Raw genomic sequence first — 16,603 nt, 5'->3', positions numbered from 1 at the left:
TTTTTGAATCTGGTAACAACGAGGCACGTAATTTTGATCTTGATTTATAGTTATTAGAATTCGATTTGGTTCATGCCATATAACATTTGATGATTCTCATCTTATAGGCACGTAAAGTTTAGTATAATCGAGTTTGTGAGGCGGTGCGACTTGACTCGGGTGGCATTCGAATCTGTCGAACCTTTGGGATTAGATACATTATTAAGAATTATTATAAGAGATTCGAGGCTTGATTTGATCTAAGCCATCCCAATTAATCTAAACCATTCGACTTAATTGGACTAGGATAAGAGTGATTTAGACGAGATTCTTAATCAACCCTGTCATTGGGTCTACTCGACCTACTCAAATTCGAATGTAATATTTATTACTCGATGAAACACTACTAATTTAACTTCGAGACTGGATTCCACCTCGATTTCTTCGAACCGTCCTGACTCGAACGAGATTGAGATAGGCGTCACTGAGTCGGCTCATTTAACTCAGTCGCTGCGCGTCTCATGAACCTTCCTCTTTTCCCAAGTGGAGCCGGCGGTGGGTCCCGCAGGAGCAACGCGTGGTCACAAGACTCGCAGGTGAAAAACGATTTAAGGTGTCGATTAGATGGCCCAGGAAAATTTAATTTAATTTTTGTTATTTAAATTAATTATATTTATTATTGGGATAAAATAAAATATAAAAAAAGAATATATAAACGGTCTACTTTTAACCGGCGAGTGACCTGAAATTACAATATTGGATAAAGCCTGTATATATACGGGGATGGGAGCGGAGAAGAGGGGGAGTGGGGGGGGGTGGGGAGGGAGAGCAATCCGTTTGGGGCTTCTTGAACGTGGAATTTCTGCTGATTTCATGCGTGAGTGAATGGGAATTTTAGCTCGAGAGGCAATCGCTAATGCCTCCGATCGTAAGGTCGGTGGATTCGTCTCGATCTTGGAACTATCCGACAATGTTTTGCCTCATCTTCTTGGGATTGTTGGAGTGAGATGGTGGATACGGCGTTGGCCAAGGGGGAAATGAATGCGTGTCTTACTCTTGTTTTGATCGATTATTCTTCTTCTTTTCACATCATTTTTCCTCTTTCTTGTTCCCCCTTTTGATCTTATGTTATGTAACGAGGCGTTTAATTTCTGTTTCAATCCTTTGCCTTTCTTGGATGGGATCAGAAAGTTGGGGATGACCTATTTTTGTCCCTAATTTGTTGTGTGTGATTGATGATGTTTTTTTTTTTTTTTTTTTTTGTGCGTGTGTGTTTATTTTTCTGTTTTATTTATAAATAAGCCAAATTGGTAAACTAAGTCTTTATTTACTTTGCATTTCGATCTTTTATTGTGGGATGATGGTTGTCGATCATTTCTCGAGGATTTGTTGTACTTAGTGCTGTGTTCCCACCTTCTTCATCCCCCTCCCCCCCCCCCCCCCCCTTTTTTTACCCCCTTTCGATCTATTGGAGATGCAGAAAGTAATTTGTTATGGTTTGGGTTACTAAGGTGAAGAAAAACATGGGAAAAGGGTTCCTGTGGCACTCTTCATCGAATGCATTCCTTTTTTATTTCCCAAATATTCTTCACTTAACCTAAATTAACAATCTTGATTCTGTTATACGCGTATCATATATTTCGACTGTTATAAATTTTCTGCATTGATTGCTCTTCCAGAAACAGTCTTGAAGTTGTTTTCTCATCTGCTATGCTTTTCTCTTTCAGGATCTTGATTGTCTTTTTTGATACCTTCCAATCAGCAACACCTTTCTGCTGAGTTAGAGTTGAATGCTCATCCCCCTACCGATTCCTTTCGATAGCTGAGTATTCTCTCCCGGTTGTTGCTACCAGTCCTACATGGATTTCATTATTGGTAAATTTAGGGCCATGGTATTGGAGTGTGCTAAATTGTTGATTTTAAGGCATCACATGTACCATAATTCACCTACACCTGACTAGTCGCAGTGGAAGTGTAGATTAGTATTTGGCTTTGCGTCATATTGCTCATAAGCTTTATAGGACTGGATAATGTGGGTGTGGAATTAGACTTGTTAGGGAAGCTCATGAGGAAATTAATTCCTCTGATTAGTTATGCAGAAGTACTATTATGTGGCTGGATGAATAGGCATGTTCCTTGAGGGTGATAACACTGAATCAGCAGCCAGCATTTAGAGGAAACAATAAGAGAAGGTAAAGAAGAGTCAAGTTTAGGCACCTATACGTTGCAACAATGGGTTTTCCTCAGGTACTGCCAGAAGAAGATGATGGAGAAGCAAGATCACCAAGCACATTCGTGTCATCTCTGCCTCGATGTTACGGTGTTAGCAGCTGCGACTTGGATGGGTTTCATGCAGGAAGCACAAATTGTAACAGCGCAGGAGATTTTTCATATTCACCTATCTGTGATTTTCAGAGAAAATCCACCTTGGAAAACTCAGAAGAAATGGATTGGCTATTGGAACATAGAAATTCCAATGGTGCAGCTGTAGAGTTTCAAGGTCTGAAGTTTGACACCAATGGTGCAAATGACAAGTTGACACCTAAGTTCTGTCACAGCATTCAGAAGCCTCTAGTTAGGGTTGTTGGTTTCGGATCAGGCCAGCTGGGTTCCTCTGTTAATGGTTTTAATAATGTACTAGTAGAACAAATTAATTCTTCTATGGCCCTTGACAAGTCTAATTTATCAAATGATTCCCATGGGCTGCAACCACGGAAACGTTTGTTGTCTCCTCTGAACAGTACACTCAGGAAGCAGTTCCATGGTGATTTGCTAGACATCAATTCTGTTAATACTCAGCTCGATTTCTGTGGCTTGAGTGGAAATCATAGTCTGTTCTCTTCACATGATCATAAGAAACCGAATGTTGGAGTAGTTGAAAAAAATCCAGACTGGCCTCTTTCAAAATGCTCAAATCTGCACAGTTTATCAGATGCCAATGTATTGACTTTTGATGCTTTAAGTGATGGGCCTGTTTTTGATAACAAGGATTGTTCTTATTCTCGTTGTTTATCTGTAGGAGGGCTTGATCAAAAAAATAAGCTAAGACCTTTTGCTGGAACAATAGTCGTATCTCCAGAGAAGGTACTCTCAACACCTTTTTCGTTGTCCCCTCTCGGTCCTAGATGGTCTAGAGGAATGAAAAATCCAGGAGTCCAGAGGAACATCCTGAAGGATATTGAAAGTGACTTTTCAGTTCTGAAGGGCATTGAAGGTTCAAATGGTGGAAGCAGAACTGAAATATTGTTCTTGTCTGAAGATGTTGATTTCAGGGCATCAAGTACATTTGAAGAACCTAGCATTTTACATGATGAGATGGATACATTTACAGCTTTTGGTAGAGGCCATAAGGGCTGGAATGGTGGTCCTAAGTCTGTGCCTGCACCTCATTGCATGAATCATATAAGAGGCTCAAGCATGGTGCCTGTGAGGAGGTCATTAGTTGGTTCCTTTGAAGAATCTCTCATATCTGGTCGATTCTCATCTGGGAAGGTCTGTCAGGTATGAGATCAGATCTTTGTTTCATTCACCTTGATGTCTAATTGATTTCAACTTTCTACGATGGCAATATACAAGCAATTGTATTTAACCTGTCTGGTTCTTGCTTCCAATTGTTTGCAGAGCTTTAATGGTTTTCTGGCTGTACTAAACATCACTGGTGGTAATTTTTCACCACCATCTCAGAAACTTCCTTTCTCTGTGATGAGTGTTGATAATGATAGCTCACTGTTGTACTATGCATCAATTGATCTTGCTGGAGCCTTGCCTTCTAGTAAGTGTAGAGGCCCAAAATTAACAAGAAGCCTGAGCAACGATTCTGGAGTAGCTAAAAGTCGGTTGCGCATTCCTATGAAAGGACGCATACAACTGGTATTTGGTTTCTTGGCCTTCAAAATTTTGTTGTTTCTCAAGTAAGTTAGGATTGTTGATTTTGTTATGATATGACAACTGATGGTACTTGTCTTTAAGTACAACATATTTACTTACCAGTGTGAACAGCGTGTTATTGGAGTTATTAGTGCTAATCATGGTTAAGTTTGTAAAAGTAAACTTGTTCAAATTCGAGATGTTCATGTAACAAAGAAAAGATGTATGTACTTCAGGGGAATTCTTGCCTGTAGATGCTTGCAAAAGACAAGCGGGACTTTCTTTTTAGCTTTAGAAGCGTCTTGGCTGCATTTAGGTATCAATATAGACCAGTTGGGATCTTTCCTGTCAGCCACACTTGATTTTCATCTAAAAATCTGAATGTGTTGCAATTTGCTAGTCACTCCTCTCTCTAAGATTTTTTTTCCCTCACTTATCAATTCAGATAAACTGTGTTATGTTCTTTTTCTTCTTTCACTTTCATAACTAGCAAGAACTTTCTAGGTAAATATGTTATCTTACATTTTGCATAGGTTAATGTTGAGGTTGTTGATTTTATGTTTTTTCCTTACATATATGTTCTTTTGTTCTATCATTTTGATAACTAGCAACGACATTCTAGGTAAAAACGACTAGCAATAGGATGGAAGACCAATCATCATCTGTCTGAAAGGGAATAAGTACAATTTGGTGGCATAATCTATGTTATACACCTTAGAAGATAATAGTGGATGATTTGTTGGAATCCCTAATAAACAACAGAACCATTTCAGAAATTTTATAACTAGAGATATTGTAATAGGGCAAGGATTGCCACTTGCTCAAGTTGTCATTTACATAGTGCCATGCTAACATATTCACTTACGTGCTTAAGTATGTTTAGCATTCCTTTTTCATGTTAATGATGCATTACCCTGTTTCGTGTTAATATTTTTGGTCATGGACTTCCGATAGCTGATGTTTCTGAAATTTCTTTAGGCTACCTCTTTGCCGTTTTAACATGTACCTGTATCCAGCCATAATTAATACAGATTATCTAATATGCATTTACATAATTTTATGTATCTACTTGATGAATCTCTTTTGTTGGTTTTGATAGGTCCTTAGCAATCCTGAGATGACCCCTCTCCACACTTTTTTCTGCAACTATGATTTGAGTGACATGCCTCCAGGAACAAAGGTATGGGTATTTCACTGCTTAGTGTATGTGCTCCTTGTTTACATTTGTTATGCTATAAGATGACATATAAGCAACATCATTCTGCTAGTTATGGACCAATTTGTTTATTTTGTTGCGGTCTAGTTCCTTCAATTGTTTATTTGCTATTAGTATTTCATGGATATAAACAAGATAATATGTGTATCAAACTGTGTGATTAACAAGGTGACAGAGGGGATTGTAAAAAGAATAAAAAAACAATAAATAACATTTTAGATGTACTTGTGTCAAAATTATGTTTATGTTCTTCTAACTTTGTTATATTCTTTGACAACCCTGAAATCTTTCAGAAGCTGGTCCTCGAAATCACAGTGGCATCTTTCTAGTACAAATATGTGGACTGAATTTTGTAGATTTGAGGAATGTAAACTTAGATTTTGAAACTAGAAGGGTGCAACTGTAGTTTTGACATAAATGTGAGGAGTTTTGTTAGTCTACCGATGATAATATGATATTTATGTTGTGACTTGTAAGACTTAAAAATATCTGACAGCAAAGTTCATGAGAAGCATGCGAATTATGAAGAAAATTACTTGTATCCATTCTTATGTCACTTAATATGGAATGGTGTTATGAGTGAGCCTGATTTCTTTCATTTGGGGAAATGCAGAGACACCTTCAACAATCAACATAGCTTCTCAGGGTGGCTGAGTCCATGTAGCACTGGTAGCTACGCATACACAGAAATGGTTATATTTTAGTTCTTATCTCAAGTATAAAAAAGCATAGGAAGTAGTTATTTGTCATGTGTCTTTTAGGAGCTTAACCAGAGTTTTCAGCACCTTTCACTTTTTCTCTTCTACAATGCAACATTGAATTTCTTAATTTTATCCAGTCTGTTTGTTTAGCTGAGATTTTAGTAAATAACAAGAAACTCTCAGGATACTGCTGGTTCCCAGTTTTCATGGATAACACATACCAACTTTAGAAGTATGGGAAATTGTGAACCTTGAAATGTGCATATTTATTGCAATTTCAAGATGTCTTTTCTTGGAATATGTTTATTTCTATAGTGAAACTGTTCATTTCATATCAACAGTCAATACTTCACTTTTTCTTCTTTTCCTTTTTCTTCTGACGGATGTTGATGCTTCTTTTTTTTTTTCCTGTTTTGGTGCAATGACCACAATATTTTAGAACCTAAAACAACAAGATAACAGTGAATCCCAGCTAGTTGGCATAAACTACATGATTAATTTTCCATTTATGTTGCATGGGAGGTATATATGCATGTTTATTTCCTGTCTATGTTGCAATATGTGATAGGTAGAATGAATTGTCAAAATTTTGTTATGGGAAACATGCACATAGCTAGTTAGTTTGGAGAGCCACATGGAGGATGTGATGGGATCATGCTTATCTTTATTTATCGTGTTCGTTGAAAGCTTCAGCTGAACTACAGTTGTCTTATACCGATTTTAAAACAATGGTAATACATATTTGTTCTATTGACATAAATTGAAGCAGACATTCTTACGTCAGAAGGCCACTCTTGCTTCTTATGAATCCTCAACTAATCTGGCAAAAGGAACCGACAACCATAACATTGAAGCAGCTTGTATTACTATGGCAAAGTCCAGTGAAACTGGCCATGGAGAGTGTTATGGCAAGTCTGCTTATTAAAGTTTAATTTGTCTATTCCATGATATCCATAGTTTGAGAAATTGATCACTAACTAAGAATGATATTTGTCATGCTTTCAGGTTGTGTGCGTAATGATGAAACTCAACACTGTGAATCAGCTACTAAATCACGAAGCACAAAGGAGAGAAGCTCAGAGTTGTTCTCATCTGAGGACTTCCATGGATTACCAAATAGATTTAATTATGTCATGGACTCTAGAGATAACAGTGGGCTCAACAAGAGTAACCGATATAAGAAAATTGAAGAGGGTACCTGTTGTCAGATAGATATGTGCCGTTTAGCTAGCACAAAATCTGTTCATAGCTCTTTGAAGGTCAATGATAATACATCTGGTGCTCTCCGTTACGCACTTCATCTGCGCTTTCTGTGCCTCTCCACTAGAAAATCATCCAAGTCACTACAGAGATGCAAATCTGACCCTGATTCGGTCCCCATAACAAACAATATAGAAACTATGGGAGGGCGTCGATTCTATTTGTATAATGATCTCAGGGTTGTGTTTCCTCAACGGCACTCAGATACAGATGAGGGCAAGGTATGAAGTATGAACTGAAAAAAAAGTCATGTACATACTGCAATTTTGTTTTTGGTTAACATTGTTAATGTCGTTGGTTTCTTTACATTGTCTTTATGCTATCTTAGACAGTAGAGAAAACTAGTCTTGTGCATAAATCACATAATCCTCGTAATTGATAATCCTGTTCGTTCCTTTTCCTTTAAATTGATAAACAAGCAATGAATTTCAGACTGGACAATTTTCTTCCATGACATATTTACCATCAGATGAACCTCCCATAAAGTTGAATCCTGCATGACTTGATGATCTGCCATAACATTTACATATAGTTGGAATGCATCTGATGAGCTTGTTGGACTGGGTTTACACATTTCATGTTGCTACTGAAAATAGGTAGTGAGTTTTCAGTCGACAGATTCTTGTTTTATAAGATAGTTTAACGTCATATAATGAGAGTGCAATCAAGCATGATTGGATTGTTTGGTTTCGTTCTTATTGTTTTCTCTCTCTCTCTCTCTCTCTCTCTCTCTCTTTTGAATTTGCACTTGACACTCCTGATCATAGTTTGGAGGATATGCATTTCATTTTTCTTCTCAAATAAAAAAAGTTGAGCACTGTGATGTGAGATCTTCCACATGAAGTGATGGAGGATATACATTTCATTTTTCTTTAGGTCTTCAGTTTTTTTTTTCATTTGCATTTTTACCTGTTATAAGGGTTGTGATTAAAACTTCAATGGGAAGAATCAAGAATGTTGGTTCTTTAGTAGTAGTGTATCTACTGTCAGTTTTTGTGCGAAGTTGACTAGGTCAATGCAGCATGTCGTTGCTTGAAGTTATCCTTGGTGAGTTGTTATGAGAGCGACTAGTGAGCTGAGTGGAGCAAGGTAGGTGGATGAGTGATGTTCTTGAAATTCTTGCAAGGGCTATTATTCAGGATTTTTATGATGTTGAAGTCAACATCTGATGTTCTTGAAGTGGTTGCAAGGACCACTATAAGGGGTCTCTATGACTGCATTTCCTGTGATTTCTATGTTTTGTGGCAGATCTCTGCTTGTTTGTCCTCATGATTAGACCAAAGTGGTATAGCCCAAACCAAAATTCAAACATCTCTAGCTTCTTGAAACTCTAGAATCGGACATCTTTAATAAATTGTGATACTTTATTAGTTGGTTGGTTGTCATCCGATGCTTTTTTTGCATCTGTTTTACCGACTTAAGTTACAGGCATAACTTTAAGCAGTGGGAAACGCTGTATTTCCTCTAGATTTGGTCTCTAAACTGTGTTCACTGATGATATGACTTGTTATAGTTGCGGGTGGAGCACCACTTTCCAGCAGATCCAAAGTACTTCGACTTGAGCAATTGACAAAGCTTCTTGTTTGCCTCCTCGGGCATTCCCTGGCAAACAAACTGTACATACCACTGACCACCTCAGTCACCTCATCCCCCCATGTTGTACAGAATTTTCTTTCTTTGATGAATAAAATTGTACGTAGATCTTCTCCGGTCCTGCTGTGTTGTGTTGGCCGATGATTTGTTTTGGCAACTGCTTGTAACACTGGAGATGGGTGTAGGTAGACTGCACAGTTCACCTTCAGCGTGCTGCTCGAGTCCTGGTGACGTCAATTTTGATTCCCCACTGTCCTCAGTGATGAGATTTGCACTATGGTGTTCATTTGGATCTGATGGAGCGTCCATCAGAATTGAAAGTGATCCTTCTATATTGAGAGTGAAAAATGGATCGTGCTCGATGATGAGGTTTGGACTATGGTTTTCACTTGATCTGATGGAGTGTTCATGATCTTATGGTAAGGTTGTTGAATATATTGATGGACTGATATTGAGAGTGAAAAATGAAGAGAATAAAGTAGATTGTCTTGATGATTAGGGTTACTAACAATCAATCCAAGTCTCGAGGTACAAGGGAACGAGGGATGGGCTGATATGTATCGCTATAATACACTGTTGCATTCTCCAAGAGAATGCTCGATCCTAAGTTTTCAAGGGTACGATAATCAAGAGAGTGATCTCCATCGGATATTTTGTTTAAAGGGTTCGATAATCAGGAATCGAGGCAGGCATCTTATTTTGTTGATATGATGAGCAATTGACATCTTTGGATTCGATACGGGTCTGATGATATTTGTACCATGAATTTTTGCGGTATGGATGAACTGCCGATAATTTTTTTTTATTATTATTTTGTTGGGGGCGGGGTGTTGTGGGGGGGGGGGGGGGGGGAGGGGGGGGGGTGGGGGGGGGGTTTTAAATTGTCACACACGGAAGGCTCACATCGAATCCCAAATCCATGGGGATGTTATGCGACTCGCGAGAGCTTGTGAAGTTGTCCCCTCAGCGAATCGTTCAAAAAGACCCAATTGACAAAAAGGAAATCATATCATCAAAACCCTTAATCATGAAGGGAAGTAAGAAACACTTTATTTTAACAACATACTGATTCGATCAACCATATCGATATATCGAAACAAAGCCAAACATTCCTTGCAAATGGGCTTGCAGTGCGAATAGAGGAGCCCACATCCTAACATTCCTTGCACCCGTTAATTTTTGTTAATTTGAAATATAGTCAAATGACCTAAACTTAACATTTAGTTAGGAAGCTAATTACAAATTGAAGCCAGTAAGTCTCAGTTACAAATTTAACTTTTTAGCACTCTCTCAATTGACTCCACATATTTGATTCTGCACAACAGTTAAAGAACATGGCACCAACACAAAGCCTCCTCCCACCATGACTTACAAGAATCAAAATACAATGGCCAAAAGTGATTCAAGCGGGAAGCCTACCTCGTAACATTCATGGTATTTTCAGTAGGTTGCACTCCTCTTTGGCTGTACGCCTGTACCCATGTCTGTTAAAATCAAAACACATTCATCCATCTACCTACAGGGACTGGGAAGAACCATTGATAAGATGAGAAATCAAACTCAATCAAAGAACACTATGGACTGCATGTTAACAGGAAACAAACCCTCGTCAATTTTCTTTTTTTCACTCAATAAAGAAAAACTAGGATTAATCGCACATTAAGAAAAGGAGATGCTTGTAAAGGAAAATTATGACTGCAGAAATGAAGTTGCAACCAAGAATGGAAAACTTACCAGGGCAGGTCACATACTAACGATTGCCCTTCTGCATCTTGAATCTTGAAACTGGCTTCGAAGAACTTGAAACAGAGGCCTACAAACATGATTATTTAATTAAATTTTAGGATGGACTATGCGTATCAATGACCAAGTATTTATGAAATCAACATCTCCGCAAATGACATAAAGAGGCAGATATGGTGGTATAAAACTGAGCTAGGAAATGATGGTATGAGTGCAAAAAGTTCCTATGGTAAATGGTTGTGACATCATGCATTATTTCCCCAGGTTAAACCATTTTTTTATGGAAGAGAGATACCAAATTATGGGCTATGCCATTATTATAATATATATATATTTCCTATCGGACAAAACTTGTGTGCAGATAGCTTGCATCATCAAGGATCTCAAAAACAGTCTAGAGATAGAATTTTCCATTTATGAAAAATAAATACTTTAAGCTGCTTGTATCTGATACAGAGGCATGGTGACAAAGTTTGGATACTATATTACCATATATTTCCAGTTCAAGGTGTTTTATGCATCCATCAGGCTTTTAAAATAAAGATCCATGCCTCAACTTGTAGACAACAGGACGTACCACCCATCTGTTTTTATTGGAAAGAAGCCAAACCCGTGTTGGCAACAGAATTCATTACTTGCAACTTGGACACTTCCTCAATTTTTTTATTTTCAAAAAAAGTATTAACAAGACCAGGATTTTGTGGATACTTGGACAAATTTTATTTTTCTTAAATGTTAATCTCTTTATCATGGGCGAAATGGATAAATGGTTCTAATGGACATATGATTTTTATAGTTATTCTTTTGTGTCATTTGTTCAGGACATCATACTATAACCAATCAAATATTTTTCAGTGTCTTATCTGTACCACATTTGTCTTATTTCTTTCAGTAATTGACTTAACATACGTGAATTATGCAATATAACTATCATATACCTGTAACCTTTCAGTGAAAAAAATGTTGCATCAACATACCTGGCCCAGGTTACTTTTAGCTGACTGGATGGGTGGAAGACCAAGATCATGCTCGATGATAGAGCCCGTGAAAGCCTGCATATGGAAAATCAGAGCACCAAATAAAAGATCATAGAAATGAGTGATGAACAGCCACGGCATATGGTGGATAAGTAACAGACTTTATGACCACTTGAGACCCGATCAGAAATTTGTCTTGAAGTACTGTTGGAAGAATCCTGCAAAGATTCTCAGCGATCAGTCATCAAATTCCCTATGAGCTGATAAGTATATATATGCATACAAAAAACTAATATTTCCTATTGCTACACAAAATATCTTGTAGTTGCAAGCACTATGACATAGAACTTAAGTGAAGGGGTCATAACAGACCTCACCAAAAAATCATGGATTAGTGGAATAAATCAATTTCACCATTGAATATGGTTTTCGCATTTAATCTACAATAAGATAATAGATAATAAAGCAAGAGTTGCTACTAGAATCATACCTCAATCTTTGAGAAAGAGAACTTCGCATCAGATGAAGATGATCTAGACACCTCTTTGCTGATAGACTGTCCACTGTTGCTAAAAGAATGAGCTGGATAAACAGATAAAACACTAGAGAATAAGGATCCAATCTCATTCTCTCCTCACTATTTGCATATAAGAAAATGAAAGTCTTGTAGAAATCATATAGTTAGGAAATATGTGAGACACTAGATCAAATCTGGTTCAACCATAGATTGAGTTTAACAAATTTCATTTTCAGACACGCTAACCACTTAGAAACAGCTTTCTAAGCATTTTTGCAAGCATACATGTCAAGCCATAAAATAATCAAAGAAAAAATTCATGGCATATCTTTGTTAATAACTTAATATATACAGAAAATTGTCATTTGTCAGATATATTATTCATCTATCTGTACTTTAAGCTTTACCAAGTTGACCACAACTGATTGGGTCATGCACAGGTGCAACTTCTTCACTTAATAAGCTAATAGCAAGCCACAGGATTAGACTGACTAGAAGTTTTAGATTCTACTTGCAACAATATTTTAACAAAGCTTTAGACTCAATTTGCAACAAAGGAATAACTATAAGTTTCTACTTTCTTTACATGGTGAAATACTCGAATGTCGACAAACAGAGTTACAACATATGATGTCTTTGAAACTATACTCAATACTTATATTGAGAAATTTTATGTGATGGTGGAATTAAAATTGCGATTTGAACATAAAAGGACTATGCAAAAGAAGTAAATAATAGTAGCCGGTTAGATCATCTTACCACAATGGCTGTGTATAAACTAATAACAAAAATAACAATCCATGGCATGTACATAATGTTAAAAAACTTACCTACAGCTGGAAATTGCATTTTTGAATCCCCACTCTGCAGTGAAGAAAAATAAATCCAATTAAAAAAAAAAATGTGCATATACACAGTTAAATATATACAGTGTTTGCTCACAAATGGTTGGTCGGTCAGTGGTTGTTCAGTGATGCCTCCAATCTGTTTGGAAACAATTGAGCCTAACATTTCTTGACCTTGACCTCTAGCTTTCTGTACTGGATGTTCTGACTTGTGTTTTATCTGTAACCAGACAATAAAGTATAGCTAACCACTTTGAATTCAAGTCTTAAATGAATTATTTTATTATTTCAGATCACCTCCAAAATTTCATGTTTAAGATCTGATGTGGAGAAACTAGAACTGGACTCAGCATCCTCATCTTCATCTCCAGTTTCATCATCCTCAACTTCATCACCAGCCAAGTTCTCCTCATTATCAGCATCTGAAGTACTTCCATCTTCTAGTTCTTCCTTTTCAAGTTCATCTAGCCTTGCCATAATTCGAGCATATTCCTCATCTTCATCAGGCATTTGCATATCATCTCTTTTGGAGTCTAAAGAATCTGAATTTGCCAGACCTTGAATATTAGACAATGCTGAGGTTTCAACAAAAACCTATATATATGAAACCTTGCAAGAGCAGATATTTATTTTCTATGCAGCACATAAGGTTAAAAGTCCAGAATGAGTTACAAAAAAAAAAGAAAAAAAAAGAGCTGCTAAAACTTCAGATATTTTACTGATAAAGCAACAATTAATATAATATCAAAATGTACTTACATCTAAGAATAGATCTAAAAATGCTACATTTATCATCTTCCATAAGTATAGATAACCAATGATTGACGTTTCACCCGGACCGGTATGCGGTAAGTACCAGTTTGGATGTGAAGCGGTACATGGACCGCTCTCGATCCGGTCCACCCATATAAAAGGGAAATTATTGTAACTCTAACCCTAATCTTCTCGTGTGTGTCACTTCCCATGTACACCACACCACACACCTCCACCTCCATGCACAATGCCACACACCTCCTCCGCGACAACCTTGCCGCACACCTCCACCACGCACACGGGTCTGCCTTGTCTCCTCTTCCTCCTCTCCTTCTTTGCGTCTTCCTCGCTCTTGAGCTTCTTCCTCCTCCCTCCTGCACTTCTTCCTCTTCTTGTTCCTTTCTCCTCCTCTTCCTCCACCGTTCCTCCCTCTTTTTGTTCTTTTTTTTCCTCTCCAAAACATCAGTATGTACTAGTGTACCAACACATAATACATCGGTATTGACCAGGATACCGGTCTGACCATATCACCGAAACAGGTCTGATACCTGAAACCACAATCCTTATAGATAACATGAATGGAACATGGGAGTACAATGCTTCCTTCCCTTTTTTCTGTGGAAGAAAGATGTCCATATATGTCAATTTAACATCCAAGAATTTATGATAGCAAATAAGAGTTGTTTGGCCCAATTCCCTCCAAATAATAGGCATAAAGCTAGTCCTCTGCTCATGTAAGTTATGCCGTTTACTTAGAAGTAAAAGCCGAACAATGATCTTCAAAATTAAATGTCACCTAGAAACATAAGGGATAGTGAAATGATGAAAAGCACATGATCCATACTATGTAACATAAAAATTCAGTCAAATGGGCCAATAAAGGATGCTTAGTAATTCATTTGAACATTCAGACTCAAGTTCTAGACCAAAATAATTCAATCTGGACCCAAGATGAACCTTGCTGTATGCAGCATCTACTTATTTTAAGAGCCTCATAAATATCTGATTGCCAATCTTTATACAGCAACTTCCATACTTACATGTGAAGTCTTCCCAGTCCCATTATTCCCATTTCCAACGTCATCTACTTATCAACAAGTCATAGAGTAAATATCCACATTTGTATCCCTCCAACAAAGCAACTGAACTCAAACCAACTGAACTTTAATTTTCCCAAACCTTAGTCTTTCTCATTGCTCCAAATCAGCTGTTACCCACCACAAACATCATTTGACCCAACTTTCTAAACCTTTCTACCTAATTTACACCTACATATCAATTTGGAATATCATATCTGCAACTCCTACAAGGCTAGAACACATGACAGAAGGTCAGAAGGTTCCATGCAAATGAGTTCCAATGAATTAGTTCTTCATTAATTTTTTCCTTTTCCTTGCTATGAAAATACATATTATGATTGTTTGACAAACTGGGAAGACTGGTACATAGTGCCTAGCACATGCTAGTTCGTATGTGGAATGAAACTAGGCTTTACCTCCAGTATGCCCCGTGAACCAGGCTTACTACCCAGTTCTTTTCTTTGCTAATAAAAACCCTAAAAATTATCCCACTTCCAGCCCAGTCTTCTGTCTAAGGAGAAGACCATGGCATTTTATTTATTTATTTTTCATTATAAAAAAATATCAAAGTGGAATTGAAATTCCCAAAATAAGTGTGAATCATCCAGACTAAGCAGAAGCCCATCAGTTAATTAATGCTGTCCATATTTCATGATTGAAAAATTCAAGTTTAAGTGGAATAAGTAGTCAGTTAATTTTACTCAAATGAGAATTAGAAAAAATGTGCTGTCTTGTTACAGTTTTATGTTCTCTGTGCTGTCATCCAATGGGTGATGGGGTAGAAGATGAAAATGGAGCTTGGTACCTGATCCAGGAGCCTTCTTCTCAGATTCTTCAACATATTCCTCTCTTATCTCTACAAGTCCCTCCTGTAAAAGGGGGAAAAAATGAAAATATAAGTATCCAAAGTAAAACCAAATCTATCACGACTCAGTAGCTTCAGCATCTTTATTTTCTAAACAGCCTATACTATCCCTTAAACTTCATGACTTCAGACAAACCGTAATCACATAACGGACAGAATACTATTGGAGAAAGGGTTACAAGTGAAAAGAAGAAACCTTCATCCAGTAAACAAAAACTATCAATCAGCAAGTACTTACAGCAGCCTCTGCGGCTGTGGAATCGAAGAACTTGGCCTCGGCCTCAAGATCCACCATCGTAGCCTTCAAAGACTCCACCTGACCTTCCAATGCCTTCCCCCTCCGCTGTAAAATCTCCATCGTCTGCTTTGCCGTCCGCTCTGCATAATACCCCTCTCCTAATAACACCTAAAACCACGAAATCAACCCCCGTGCGACAGATATTGTTCGCAAATGAGAAGAACAAAGATTATACCAGAAACTCGTTGGTATGTACGAGGCGGCCCGGGAAGAACGCCGCACTCCCAAAAGGGACCTATGGATGAATCCGGCCTCAAAATCAAGGGCGGTGATGATGGAAGTATGAGAAGAGGAGGAGGAAGAGCGGGATTCATACCATGATATCGTGGGAGAGTTCCTCAGGGAGGGTGCGGACGAGATTGATGAGGGAGGAGTTGTCGGAGACGAAGCCCTGGACGCGGAGGAGCTCGTTCCGGCGGTCGGCGATGGCTTCCTCCACCCGCCGCGTCGCCTTCTGCGCCTCATCGGGTGGGAAGAGGGTTTCGAGGGAGGTGATCGTTCCCGGCGCGGCGGCGCCCATCGAGACGAACAGAACGCCGAAGAATCGCGATAGTAATGAATGGAATACCTTTGGGCCTCGCAGGGGGTTTATCCGATTATTACACCGGCGACCAATAATTGACAGCGCTAATTATAAAGAAAATTAAATGTGAATTTACATATTGATCATTGCAACTTTTTAATTATACAGTTGAAACTTATTATATATATAATCAAAATTAATAATAATAATATATTTAAGGGTGATTCTCCAACAGTCTCTTTTTATTTTTATTTTCCCCCCAAAGATATCCCTCTTTTAGGATTTTTCGAATGGTATCCTTTTAATTGGAACGATACTCAAATATATCCCTCACAAATCCAATGATATTTTTTTCGTCAATTTTTTCATCAGTTTAGATTGTTATAA

General features: G+C 37.8%; 2 protein-coding genes across 7 annotated transcripts; one reads left to right on the top strand and one right to left on the bottom strand.

Moving 5' to 3' along the window:
* Nucleotides 1-788: 788 nt before the first annotated feature.
* LOC103980465 (uncharacterized) lies at nucleotides 789-8,737 on the top strand. 2 transcript variants are annotated; one of them, XM_009396901.3, is made up of 7 exons: nucleotides 789-912; nucleotides 1,707-3,480; nucleotides 3,601-3,849; nucleotides 4,946-5,026; nucleotides 6,533-6,671; nucleotides 6,769-7,244; nucleotides 8,537-8,737. In XM_009396901.3, the coding sequence occupies exons 2-7, from the start codon at nucleotides 2,212-2,214 to the stop codon at nucleotides 8,591-8,593; spliced, it is 2,271 nt and encodes a 756-aa protein (XP_009395176.2). In that variant the 5' UTR covers nucleotides 789-912; nucleotides 1,707-2,211; the 3' UTR covers nucleotides 8,594-8,737. The 2 variants fall into 2 exon arrangements, with proteins under 2 accessions (XP_009395176.2, XP_065004048.1); XM_065147976.1 differs by having other exon boundaries at nucleotides 6,530-6,671.
* Nucleotides 8,738-9,811: 1,074 nt separating this feature from the next.
* LOC135582396 (uncharacterized) lies at nucleotides 9,812-16,288 on the bottom strand. Of its 5 annotated transcripts, none has more exons than XM_065145865.1 (12): nucleotides 16,010-16,286; nucleotides 15,869-15,928; nucleotides 15,634-15,801; nucleotides 15,336-15,399; nucleotides 12,996-13,240; nucleotides 12,796-12,918; nucleotides 12,684-12,717; nucleotides 11,827-11,918; nucleotides 11,498-11,554; nucleotides 11,337-11,411; nucleotides 10,351-10,429; nucleotides 9,812-10,141 (listed from the first exon to the last, which is right to left on the bottom strand). In XM_065145865.1, the coding sequence occupies exons 1-11, from the start codon at nucleotides 16,211-16,213 to the stop codon at nucleotides 10,367-10,369; spliced, it is 1,185 nt and encodes a 394-aa protein (XP_065001937.1). In that variant the 5' UTR covers nucleotides 16,214-16,286; the 3' UTR covers nucleotides 9,812-10,141; nucleotides 10,351-10,366. The 5 variants fall into 5 exon arrangements, with proteins under 5 accessions (XP_065001937.1, XP_065001938.1, XP_065001940.1 ...); XM_065145866.1 differs by having other exon boundaries at nucleotides 9,812-10,100; XM_065145868.1 differs by having other exon boundaries at nucleotides 15,634-15,791; nucleotides 16,010-16,087.
* Nucleotides 16,289-16,603: the final 315 nt, after the last annotated feature.

The sequence above is a fragment of the Musa acuminata genome, chromosome BXJ3-4 (assembly GCF_036884655.1).
Source record: "Musa acuminata AAA Group cultivar baxijiao chromosome BXJ3-4, Cavendish_Baxijiao_AAA, whole genome shotgun sequence".
In the NCBI taxonomy this organism is placed as follows: Eukaryota; Viridiplantae; Streptophyta; class Magnoliopsida; order Zingiberales; family Musaceae; genus Musa; species Musa acuminata.
The sequence above is the reverse complement of the archived record's forward strand: the minus strand, read 5'-3'. Positions and strand labels throughout refer to the sequence as shown.